The sequence below is a fragment of the Acromyrmex echinatior genome, chromosome 2 (genome assembly GCF_024713525.1).
Source record: "Acromyrmex echinatior isolate Ae372 chromosome 2, ASM2471352v2, whole genome shotgun sequence".
NCBI classification, from domain to species: Eukaryota; Metazoa; Arthropoda; class Insecta; order Hymenoptera; family Formicidae; genus Acromyrmex; species Acromyrmex echinatior.
In genome coordinates this window covers 13,149,255-13,162,859 of record NC_141853.1, presented here as the reverse complement: position 1 = coordinate 13,162,859, position 13,605 = coordinate 13,149,255, and the positions used below count along the sequence as shown (strand labels likewise).

The 13,605-nt window shown below is 28.6% G+C and overlaps 1 protein-coding gene across 9 annotated transcripts in view; it reads left to right on the top strand.

Annotated features, from left to right (window-relative positions):
* AChE-2 (acetylcholinesterase 2) overlaps positions 1–13,605 on the top strand; it is a 92,740-nt gene that overhangs the window by 60,065 nt on the left and 19,070 nt on the right. For 8 of the 9 annotated variants that reach the window (XM_011065851.2, XM_087403310.1, XM_087403306.1 and 5 more), the window contains exons 5-7: positions 307–470; positions 3,296–3,456; positions 4,489–13,605. The exon at positions 4,489–13,605 is cut by the window's right edge and continues 19,070 nt beyond it. In XM_011065851.2, the coding sequence (XP_011064153.1) occupies positions 307–470; positions 3,296–3,456; positions 4,489–4,619 (456 nt within the window). In that variant the 3' untranslated portion in view covers positions 4,620–13,605. Of the gene's footprint in view, positions 1–306; positions 471–3,295; positions 3,457–4,052; positions 4,454–4,488 lie in introns of those variants that run through there. The other variant, XM_087403313.1, reaches the window with a different exon arrangement.

The window sequence follows — 13,605 nt, the reverse complement described above, 5'->3', positions numbered from 1 at the left end:
ATATTTTGTCATTTTAGTAAACAATTTGAGCATCTTACATAATTATTTTGATAGTTCAACAAAATTATTGTCAAACTTATATATCTAGAAATTTTATATTATTTTAGAAAAATCATTCTTTCTCTCTTTGCGTAAAATAGTTATATCAATAGTTTGATATATGTATGTTTACTCAATATTAAATATGTATGTTATCTCAATATTAAATAGGAAAACTGTGATAAATGTATATCATCTTGAATACATATAATACGTATAATAATGTTAAATCGAGGAAATAATAATAAAACGTATGTTGTGTTGCAGAGGACAAGTACGAATGTATGGGGCAAATGGATGGGTGTGATGCATGGTGACGAAGTGGAATATGTCTTTGGGCATCCCTTAAATAAATCATTGGAATATACCGACAATGAACGAGATCTTTCTTTGAGAATGATTCACTACTTCTCGCGATTTGCATATACGGGGTAGGTATTACAAGTATTAGGTATTATGAATCATGCAATGCCAAAGATTTATTATCTCTGATCTAGTAAATAATAATATAGTATTAGATACAATAAATAAAAAAAATTATGTTAATAAGAAATTATCATATATTAAAAATTTACTATATTTATAATAATAATAATATTATTATAATATTGCTAGTTACATAATATATGTGTATAGTGGATAGAAAAAGGTTGCAACACTTTTTTTTAATAGGTTTTGGAATTTAGCTTTGCTCGTAGAGCGGTTTTGAACACAACTGATTAGATCCACAAGTAAGAAGAATCAATCGCTTTTATGAACAGACTGCATTCCAAAATCCATCAAAAAAAAGTATTGCAACCTTTCTGTGATCCACTGTATATGTACAGTAGCAATAATAGTAATAATATTCCCAACAAAATCACGAATATTATAAAAATATATAGGAAGAATGTTAGGATTAATTTTGTCAAGGATAATAATTATGTCGTTTCATGATGACTAATTTACAAGCATTAAGGCCGCAAATTAAATATAAAAATAACTTAACAATATTCGTTAGAAATTTCAATTCGATTTGGTATAAATTATTGCCGATTTTGATTATTGCATTTTTTAATACATTACATTGTATATAAAAATTCTAATCTTTAAATAAAAATATAATTCAATTTTCTTTTCAATAATATTCCGTTAGAATCCGATAAAATTTTTGTATAATTTGTCGAAAGAGAGAAAATAAAAATAAAATTAACTCAGTTTTTATTTGGATGGCCAATTTCTTGAAATAAAAAAAAAATAGAAAAAAATTTTTTTACTGCGAATCTTAGAAAATTTAATAAAATTGTTCTTTCAATGTATTTTCTTATAGATTAAACTTTTATATATGTTTGATTAAAGAGCAGTGGGAAATTATTTCTATGTTATTACTACGGGGTAAACTCGGGTATTATAACCATTTCCGTAAAAATTACAACCTATGGTTATCTTTTCCGTGTGGCTATCTTATCCGAGTTCACTCTACAATATCACACCTACATATAAGCATTAATATTTAAGATTAATTTTGTATTTATAATTTTATAAATTATTAATATATACCTTACATCATCATATAAATAAATTATTTCTCTTCACTCATTTGTATTGTAAATTTTACTTATATACAAATATTTAATTAGTTTATTATATACATGTTAAATACATAATCAAGATAACAAAATACTTAATAAAAATTGTTCATGCTAATATATCTAATGTAACATGAAATTATAAATGTAAGTGATACAGCATGGATGCCAACGTATAGAGGAGAATTCGATGTATGAAAGTTAATTTAAATTCAAATTATAACTACGAGTAAGGAGTAAGTTCATCAGAAATTCGTTGCATATCCAAACTTAAATTTCCATTTGTCAACACGAAAATGTTAGTATTACGTACTGAGCACAAAAATAATTTTTTCATAAATATAATCTTAAACATTTTTATTTATAATCTTAAAAATTTTTATTCATTGAATTATGACAAATATATACAGGGATCGATTTTTAAAATTTTTTAACGATATTTTTTAATAATTAATAATAATTAATATTTTTTAATAATTTATAATCTGTCAAAACAGCTTAACTATTACAGGTTTTCTATTAGGTGTTGGAATTAATTCGTAGCGTTTTACAAGTGATGGGAAGTACTTTCATTAATGTATTTTTTAATGCTCATGTGAAATAAATAACATTCTTTCATTAAAAACGCTACGAATTAATTCCAACACCTAATATAATAAGCCATTATCCAAGCTTTAAATCTTAAAGTAAAAAATAGACCAATTATAGTCGATTAATTATTCTTCTCACATTGACTATAATTGATGATCAGTTTTTCACAGCTCAAAACTTAAAATTTAGATAATAGCTTATGGTAGAAAGCCCATATTATATTTTAGGCACAAACATTATGTCCTACATTCTAGCATTGTCCTATTTGATATATATTTTGATCAAATAATAGGAAAAAATATTCAAATTTATTAAAAATGCTTTTTTGTTGATTAAAGAGATCATAAAATCAAACATTATAATCACATTCTCTGATTCTACTTATGCATAAAATTAAATGTAAAGTAGAATTAATGTATCTTTAATTTTATATAGCTTTACATTCGTGATAAGATTATTTAAATTTTTATATAAAATGTCTCTTCATTTATAGATATATCAAGTTATAGCAAAAAAGAGAATTTTCTCTGCTTTTGCAAGATAAATTCGATGATAATAAAGTTTAAAGTTATTACGACATATCGCTATGAGTATAGGATTTGTTTTTTGCTTTGTTGTTTACGATCAACATATTGCCTTCCCATGCAATATTCGAAATCTACTTTTTTTACTACAACATAGAGCATGAAAAATTAGTACTGAATGAATAGCATGAAAACATGCCAATTTAATTTTTAAAATTTCAAATTTAAAAAATCTATATACATGGAAAATTACAAAGATTGTACATTTTCTCGCAATTTTTAAAAGATTCAATTATTAGATTGCTATATGCTTGTCTTGAAACATTCGCTTAATTGACTAGTAGACGGAGTCATTTTTACTTTTTAATAGGTGTGTACTGAATATTCGGAAAATATCCGATATCTGACCGCATATATATATATATATATATATATATATATATATATATATATATATATATATAGTATCCGACTGAAATTTTATAGTGAAAGTTTGCAAGTTTCGGATATCCGTATTCAATAATCGGTAATTTTACAATCCGGTATATCCCTACTTTTTAATATATTTTTCAGGATGCCAACAGTAACCGAAACAGAGTGGCCATCTTATACCAGAAATCATCCAAAGTATTTTATTTGGAATGCAGAAAAGAAGAATGCTTTTGGCAGAGGTCCTCGCACAACAGCCTGTGCATTTTGGAACGAATTTCTGCCGCGCCTAAAAGGTGTTCCTGGTACGTACAAAATTTTCTCATATGAAAATAAAGGATCCTTTTATCCCCGCTGTGTAAATTATGCAGCCACCACGACAAGATATTATTAAAGACTAATCTTCTTACGAGAATTCGCGTCCTTGTTCAAGCTGTTCATTAAAATTTAAAATTTATGTGATTAAGAGTAAGGGATTGATAATATAGTATTAATTTTATGATTTATTAGTTTCATAGACGTATGTATTATAAAAAATTTTGAATTTAATGATTTATTATTTAGTATTAGCTAAATATTTATGTTAATAATTGCATATTTTATATTTATATCAATTGTCGACAATGTCAATATTTTTCAATTATTTCCGAGCCCTTTTTTTGTGAGGACAAAAATTTGCCTAGGGTTGACGATCTTTAATAGTATCTCGTTAGCAGTATAGCATTGACTAAAGGCCGATTGTTCCACTTTTTGGTAAATTTTACCTGTGAAGTAAATCTGATAATCCACGCATGTGATTGGATAATCTTGCTACTTACCCAACAGATAAAATTTATTAAAAGGTGGAACAATCGGCCCTAAAAGTTCGACTCGTTGTATGTGAAATTGTATTTACAATTAGCTAAGAACATGAGAGAGCGAAAGAGAGAGAGAGAGAGAGAGAGAAGTGTTCACTCTTTATCGCAGACTTCTATGAGTACGTAACATTTCCGTTCTACAATCACTCATTGAGCGCTCAGTAAGCGGTGATTGCATCCTGTTATAACACTAGACCGCTAACTCTCTTTAACTGTTGCCAAAACGTATATAATACATGCACAATACATACAGAATAAATACGTTTGCACACTGCTTTCTATATACTTTTAAATCAATCACAGAATCGCTATCATCTGTTGTATCGCATCTCCTGTCTGTATGTAATGGTTTTATTCTGCGCATACACACATTGCGCGCAGGCAACTTTTACATAGGAAAAGTGGGGAGTTAGCAGCCTAGTATAATAATATAATAGAAAAAGTCTGTGTTCTTTACTTACAATTTTGAGTTCTTTGCAGATCCCACACCCGAGGCATGTAAAAGTGCAATGGCGTCGAGCGTTTCTGCCGGTGTCAGCCAACTGCATAGTTCGTCAACAATTGCGTCCATCATCTTACTTCCGGTGCTGGTAGTATATAGATTTATATAAGCGATTCACCTCCATGTCGATAAATCCTTTTCATAGCTGGCAGGTACCTGACTGGGCAGAGAAGTTCCATCGGCGTTACCGTCCGACAAACAGGTCGTATAATGAGCGTTGTTTACGCTTCAAGGTCGTATTAGCGGTCGTCAACCATTCGTAGATCGATAGGTCGCCGTAAGACGTATGCTATTGTTGTATAGCAACAGTCCGTCTTTAATTGTGTCATTATGGCACCGGCACTAGTAACACAGCGCGACGTTTGCGAATGATAATCAGAATGCTCCGCATCTTGGCGTGATGCATTCGCTGTTTCGAGATAGCCGTAGACTTAGGTATATGTCGCGATCTGCGATTGAAGAAGACAAAAGATACTCGACAAAAGACCGAGATGGAACCCTGCGATTGGCTCTAACAAGAGTTGATCTAATTTTGACGATTCGTAGTTGGGCATCCATCTTCGTACTTGATCGATCCGGTTCTGGCTTAGGCTCCAATTCTTTTCTTGTTTTCTGTTATCTCCTGGAATGTGCTCTCGTTGACTCTTTTGATTCGATCGATCCTATTTCTACTGATCTGATTGATAATTTGACATATGCCTTGCGAGATATTGCTACTGGCAAATCTGCGTGAATTTATTTTGCAACCTTACAAACGTTTCTAAAATAATCACTGCTTTATAAGTGTAATAGTTTAAATTAATTGAGTGCTTAGTAATAGTCTAAATTAAGCGATTGCTTAGGAGTCGTTATTTGAATAATTGTGAAAATGGCAATTGCAAGAGTTGTGAAAAAATTTGATGTAATTGAATAAAGGAACGGTACAGATTTCATACGGATACGAAAATAGCTATTACACAACGATAACGAGTTAAATAAATTATTTGTTATTCGTTGTTTGACAAATGAGAAAGATAAATGGCGATCTATCTCGATCTCGTATAAGATATACAACATTCGATGAATTATACAATTGACGATTTAGCGTGATATAATTTTGGGATTTGCCAAGTCCTTACGGATCAGGTTAAACATAGAGATTCAACTTTGATTCAATGCGGACGGCAATAAATTCAGTAATATATTTTAACGGGTGCACGAGATAAGCTGTAACAGCGGTGCGATCAATCTCTTCGTTATTAATTATAAGAAGCCAGCTGCAACCGGTGCAACATCTTGTAATGTATTTGATCTCTTACAATTAGTTTGCAATGTAGTCGATTGTCTAGCACGCGATCAAGTTTTATATGCAATATCAATTTCAGAGCAGGAAGCAAAAGATGAAAGAGAGAATGAGGATAGTAAATAACGAACACGACAGTAAATAAAGAATATTGAAGAAAATTAATTGATATGAAAGGGCGTGGTTGTTAACTCTGAATTTAATAAGCTGGAAAGAGCATGATTAATAACATATCGCGATTTTTACTACTAGCGTTAAAATTGCGAAACTTTCTTTAAAAAATTTTGAGTGCGGCGCGCGCGCGCGCGCACACACACACACACACACACACACACACACATATTCCGCTTATGATAAAAAAGCGTTAAATTAAATTCAAGCAACTAGAGCAAAATTAAATGCATATCCTAAATTAGAACAAATGTTTTGCAATCAGCTGATCATATCAGTTGTATCTATATCTGACAATACATTCATGATAAAATGCAATTCTGTAACAACGGAAGAGATTTGGCGAATAATTGAATAGTAAATGTACGTTTTTTAGTAAATGTACGAGTTTGAATCTTGAGAGCATCACTTATTACCGATTGTATATTACAGTTGAATATTTACAATGTATAAATGATTTCTTTACAAAAGGACAAAAATGGAATTTTTTGGAAAATTTAGAAATAATCGATTATATAGCCGATTATGTCACAAAAAAAGCTCATCAACTTCATTATAACTGCATTATTACCGATATCATAATTCAAACATTTGTTTTTAACAATTATCTTAAGAAGAACAACAGTATTATCTCAGTAAATTAACAATATACTTCTTCAGTAAATTAACAATAAAAATATTAAACATTTTTTGTAATTATCATATAAATTATCAGCACTAAAAATTGCTTCTTTGCATATATTAAAATATTTATTTTAAACTTAATAAAATGAAGAGAAAAAGATTGATAAAATCAAGTCAATTGATAAATTCTATATGAAAAGTTATATTTTCATTTGATTGTTTAACGACTTTGTAAAAAAATTTATTTTGTTTTTTACAAACCATTATACAATGAGTTACTATAAAGATAAAAACCAATAAAGATATTTAACAGATTTTTATATAACTACAAGAAAATGAGATTGATATATCTTAAAAAAACGGCCAAAATCTATACAATAAAACATACATTTAACAATGAAGTAATTATTATAAAATTTTTAATTCTCAAATAATAATTAAAATAACGCAGGCCATCATTATAATAATATACGTCTTACATATTTATATATAAAAGTTGAAATAATCACCTGACTGTTTGACATTTTGTATGTATGGATTCTCATCTTTCATTCTTCATAATTCGTGAATCGCACAATGCATCGCCATAAATATATATGTTGTCTCCAACAATAATATTATATATTCTAAAATTAACACTGCGAAAGGTAAAGGCAAAACTGATATTTATGGTAGTCTTTCAGTTTTTCAATTAGAACAATCTAAACTCTATTCGCTATCTATAATATTAATTTAATCGATCTACTCGCACAAATTAACGGAAATATTACTCACTCATTTGAAACATATCATAGTCAGCGTGGGAAAAAATATAAATAATAAAGAATATCTGTAACGCCATCAGAATCATTATATCTGATCGTTCGTTTTCTTGGAGTCGATCGTTTTGACCTTTCCGTGCTGTCTCAGCAAAGCGCTTCTCACCGAAGTTTTCTCGATATCCAGGATTCTACGTGCAAAGATGAAATAAACTATATCGTGTTCCGCGAAGCTTAAAAGTATCTTTAAAAAAAAAAAAAGCAGACGAGATCTGTGTGCACTTTGCTTAGTTTTCGATTAAAAAATAAAAAAAAAAACTAAATGTGTATTTCTGTAAATCTTAATTATTGTATCGCAGAAGAAATATGCTACTTGTAATGTAGAATTGGATAAATTTGATCATTGCATCAAGAAGGTTTAAAAACTCTTTGTAATAGATATTGTAGAAACGAAACTTGCTACCAAATTATAAGCTTCTTCAATTTCCTTGGTTTCATGTGGACTTTGGAGTTAATTTTACGCATTTGTTCAAGAAAAATTTAAAATGTGTCATTGGTAATGGTTCGATCCATTATGCTAATAAATTGCGTTATAATGTAATAAATTATCAAAGTTGTCGAAAGGAGGCAGTGTAGAAATCCAGAATCAATCGCGTGGTTTATTCGTTTTATTGCAGGTAACGCTTTGAACTATATGGATAAATTATTATGGAGGTAAGTGGTTCCTGATGCAAATGCGCTATGGTTTAAAGATTACGAGCGTAAAGGCGTAAGACTCCCGTTTGTATCTCGCGTATGCGCATTTTACTGAGATGTAATTGCTCTTGTATAACCTGGCCTCTCAGTTAGTAGCGATGAGAATCTAAAAACACATTGCGTATTTCGGTGGAATAGTACAAATGTCATAGTTATAATGTCTAAACGAGTTGTTATTTTTTTTATCGTTTTTTAATATTACAAGGAAACACGTAATTTTAATTTAAATGTAAAAATTATCTTATTACTTATATACTTACGTGACACGGTAACGCTATGCACATTATACTAAACATTTAATTAAAAATAACGACTCAAATTTAATTATATTTTCCATACCAATAATACTAATTGATGGTTCATTAATAAATTAGCTATATATACTTATATATGTATATTTATGTTACATTAATTTTCTAAATTACACATCGTAAATGCGGTATAATAAAATATACAAATATTAAGTATGTGCACATATTTTTGTTCAACGACATAATCGGTACTTATAGTATCAATAAATTTCAAAGCCAATCTATTTGCATTAATTATAGTTTTGGAAAAATAAGCAAATACAAATGTGTATTAATCATGGAAAGATGATAATATTTGTACAAACCTAATGAAGATTATTTACCTACAAAAGATGAAAGTTTAAAATTTATTATGAATTTTTTTAGTAGAGATTTAACATTTGCAAAATCTATAAGAATAACGAGATTATTTCGCGAAAAAGTGGAAGAGAAGAAGACAGGATAGCTCATGAAATGCAACAACATATATTTGCACCAAGTTTTACACACGAGATTTTACTCGATAACAAAAATTAGTGGGACAAAGAGGAAGGAACTTGCGATTGAAATACTGTTAAAAACATTAAGATGATATAAAAAAGAAATCAAGATTTCAGCTGTTGAAATTATTGCTAAAATAACGTGAATAGCAAAAGCGATATAGAATCGCTCTTTTGACGCCTACATTATACAAAATATAGAAACAAAAACTACATGAAAAAGTATATGTATCTACATATATATAATATCACATGTATGTACGAGCTGAAATACTCGTATGTATGATTTGAAATATAGCATGATTATATATATATATATATATATATATATATATGTGTGTGTACATTGTACATGAAAGGTCTAGCTGTAGGCTTAAGTTGTTGCAAGTGACTTTAGCTTTATTTAAGGATTAAGACACAGTAAGGATAAGGAAAGCGATGTCTTGCTTTTTTAATTGGAAGGGCTCTAACGAAATTGTCGAAGAACTTTTATTTTAATTTTTAACTTGAGCATCGTATCTGTCTTTTTTGTGTTTATTAAATTGTTATTGAAATTTTGCGATCAATAGAGCGGCACGTGGCGTGAATAATTATCAATATTATTTAATTTTATGATTGATTAATTGTCACAGATTTGAAATTGTCTGTGCGAAAATATATGTTAACATTAAAAATGTGTAAACTTTTAAAAATATATTATTTTTTTGAACGAAATAAAAGCGTAATTATCGAGGCGAAGCTATTTAGGATTAGGGGCTGTAAAATTCTTGCTTATATTTCGGGAAATTAGTAGTAGTAGTGATTTGCTCATAATTCGTACGTCATTGTATTTATGCATATATGTGACGTATGTACAGGATGTTCTATATGAGTTAATGTTTACTAACTTATGTGTGGTATATTGTACAAAACAAGTGAATTAGATAAGAAGCAAAAATGATTAGAGTATGCTTATGCTGTGCATTTGATTATACATTTCATATTGGTATCCAATTCGATTTTATTTCAAATATCCGGATTATTCTGGATATTTGTTATAAAATTTGTTATAACCATAGAACCCCCTCCCTTCTTGCAACTGTATTGCACATAGTCAATTTTAACATTACAACAAACTATATATTAACTTTATCTACAGGTAAAATGTGCTCTGAAATATTTCGGGAAATAAATTCGTTGATTTTTAATTCAGTGCACGCGCACGCATTGTCAAACTCATACGAACGAGTGGTTGTTACAACGATAAGAGAAATTTAACAAGTATTAGGAATTTTGAAAGAGAAATTTCATTTCGGTTTTGTGCTTCTGCAATGGTAGCGACACTAGAATTTACGCCGCTTCGTTATTCGTCACATCGTGCGTTGCAATCGTATTCAACAGCCTGCATATATGTCGCGCGCGATCGTTGTATACGAACGAATTGAATTTCTCTGCTTTGATCTGAAATTGATATCTCTTGTAAAGAGATATCTCGAGCAAGAGAACATCATTTGGAGAAAGTGTACTATGACTTTCGTAAAAATGTCTTACTTTGTGAAACTTGGTTTTCTGAGCTTCTAAATATATTTTTTCTCTCTCTCTCTCTCTCTCTCTCTCTCTCTCTCTCTCTCTCTCTCTCTCTCTCTACATACATATATATATGTATATATATATGTGTGTATGTATATATGTATATATGTATCCTCATTTTTATATCTCTACAGTTTCTAAAATGCTTTTTATAAATTTCGTTTACGTTAACGTTATTTATTTACTAACTTATGCATATTACATATCAGAAAATATTATAGTTAATGTCATATATAAATGAATAAAGATAGTATTACTTGAGTTTTATATATATATATACTTTTTAATTTGATACAATTAACTTTTTTCATGGAGCATACACTAATAAATGTAATATTATATTGCATAATTGCTTTTGTAATATAATATAATTATATTTTTCATAACAATATAAATATATAAATAGTGAAAGATGTATTTTTAATTATTATTCAGTTTATACACATTGTATAAAAGAATTATATATTTAATGTGTATAATAATAATTTTGTAATAATTTTATTTCTTTTTTTGCTTTAAGTCTTTTTTTCTCTTAATTTTAACTGGTATACTTGTTTTTTTAAACTAACTAAGTATAATTGGAAAGAGATGAAATATTTTAATGAAATATAGATATATAAAAAGATAACAGTTTTTCCAATATATAATAATTTTAGCGCATCTAACACACATTTCGCTTTGCATTTAATAATTATATCTGATTATTTTTCGTAAGTGATTTTTTAAATGAAATGCATTTTGCTCTCGATAAAGGGAAAAGGAAAAAAAGATAATTGTAAAACTTATATCGTGAAAAATAAAATGAATAAGAAATTTAATGTTTTAAGTTTTGAAACGTTAAATGCGATACCAAATTGTTGAGATTGTTGAAAGGAGATGTAACTTAATGTTTGCAAAAAAATTTGTTTTGTAAATAAAAAGGTTTATTTTATAAACAGAAGTGCAGAATTGATACAGAGTCTATCGTATATTATCGAAAGAATTCCAACTCATTGTCAGATTAATGATAAAGCTATTAATTTGTTTAAATGGCAGATTAATAGCAAAAATAATGCATCATACACGTATGTACATTGCTGCAGCATAATGATCACATGTCTACAATTTCGGCAGAACAAAAGATTAATGTGGGCGCGATTGGCGTTAATCTCCTACGATGTTTATCGAATCTGTCGATAAACTGTTAGTACACTATATTTACTATGTTAATCGGATCATACGGTTATTTGTTTCTAATATTGCAATATTTATAAACTCAAAATTATTTGCGATACGTGAATGACAACTTTAATTATTGTTGTACATGATTGTTTAATGACGTTAATATCTATATCGTATATTTATGTATATAGTATATTACTTTAACTGGCTTTTTTATGAAACATGGTTAATTAGTTGTTTGTTGATTAACACTTCATTGATATAATTAAATTATGTACGAGTCTTTCATAAATGTAGCTTGAAATATTTCAGAGTCCATTTACGATTTGCATTCCTTATACATATATACGTAAAATTATTTGATAATAGCAAGTAAACAAATATGAAATAGATAATTATTATAAGCAAGCACTTTGTTAATTTGCAATCTAAATTTTATTATGACTTACAAAACACAAGACGTATTTAAACATGAATCTTCCATTTCTTACATATCATCAACAGATAGAATATATGTGTATACGTGTATGCGTGTGTGTATTTGTATGTAATACATCTATGTATGCATTCATCTATAGAAGGTGTGAGGGACAGGGGCACGAGTAAAGATGTAAGCATGATTTTTTTCGTACATCTCAACGTCAATTGTAGAAATTATTGTCAGTGATATAATTGACAAGTGCGATTAATAAACATCGAGATCTCCAGATCCCTGAATAAATGATAAAATATAGAAAGATAAAGAAAGGTAAAGAAAGTTGAAAAAAAAAAGAAAGAAGTAATTCTTTCTCAGATTAAAAAAAATGGTAAATAATAATTTAAAATAATAATTTAAAATAATAATAAAATATTGTTATTATTAATTGGTTATTATTAATAATCTATAAGACCAAAAATTAATCTAATAACCAAGAAAACATAGAAACTTTTGTAAATTGTTATACTTTTTTATCTGGTTACACATAATTATTATCATTTTAATCTTCTAACATATGTAATGTGCATAATATAAAAGAATTTAAAAGTATTAAAAAAGAAGAAGAAAAGTAAAAAGAATATGAAAAAGATTATTTATATATATTACTTCATTACATTTTTAATAGTGACAGTATTCATAATTTTATATTTTTAAACTGCACAATTTTTAACTTTTTATAATTAAAATAATTTGTTATTTTACACCATGATGTCTGCTAAGAACGTAACAACTTTTAAGGGTAGATTTCTGAGATTATTTTGATGACAAAATATCAAGACTATAATAGACTTTAAATTATAAACTCTTAAAATTAGCGAATCATATCACCTAAAATTCACGCGTTCAGGCGTACAACGCAAAATGCCAATCACATTTGAACGCTCGAACTTTAGGCAATAATATAATTCGTTAACTTTAAATACTTATAATTAAAAAACTATTATAACTTTATTATTTAATTTCATGTTAGAATTTTCGTCTCAAAATAAATTTAAAAATTTATCTTTAAGCGTTGTTACAGTCTTTATCGGACTTATCTGTGTATACATATATATATATATATATTTTGAAATTATCTTCGATTCATTATAATACGATTTGATTCACAGAAAGACGAAAAATTTTTACAATAAAGAGGCCCATTGTTTTATATAGCTGAGAATGATATATATAATAGAACTTGTACAACGATTCTGCGACAGATATCAGCGACGGGACATATAAAATAGCACGAAATTGATAACCGCGCATAGCATGGATCGGTGTAATAACGATCAGCAATTTTTCAGAATTTATCCTTGCTGAGTACCTTAATGTCCATCAAAGGGCGAGTTACGAGCAATTTACGCGCGGCGAATGCGCCGCCATTAAATCGTTCCCTTGAAATCCAGTGATGGATCACAAAGGCATGACCTCATTTCCCTCTGATGGCACTGTCGGGAGTACCAGGTGTACCTGCACAACTTTGTCACTCCGACGAACAATCTGCTGCCACATTCTTGCATC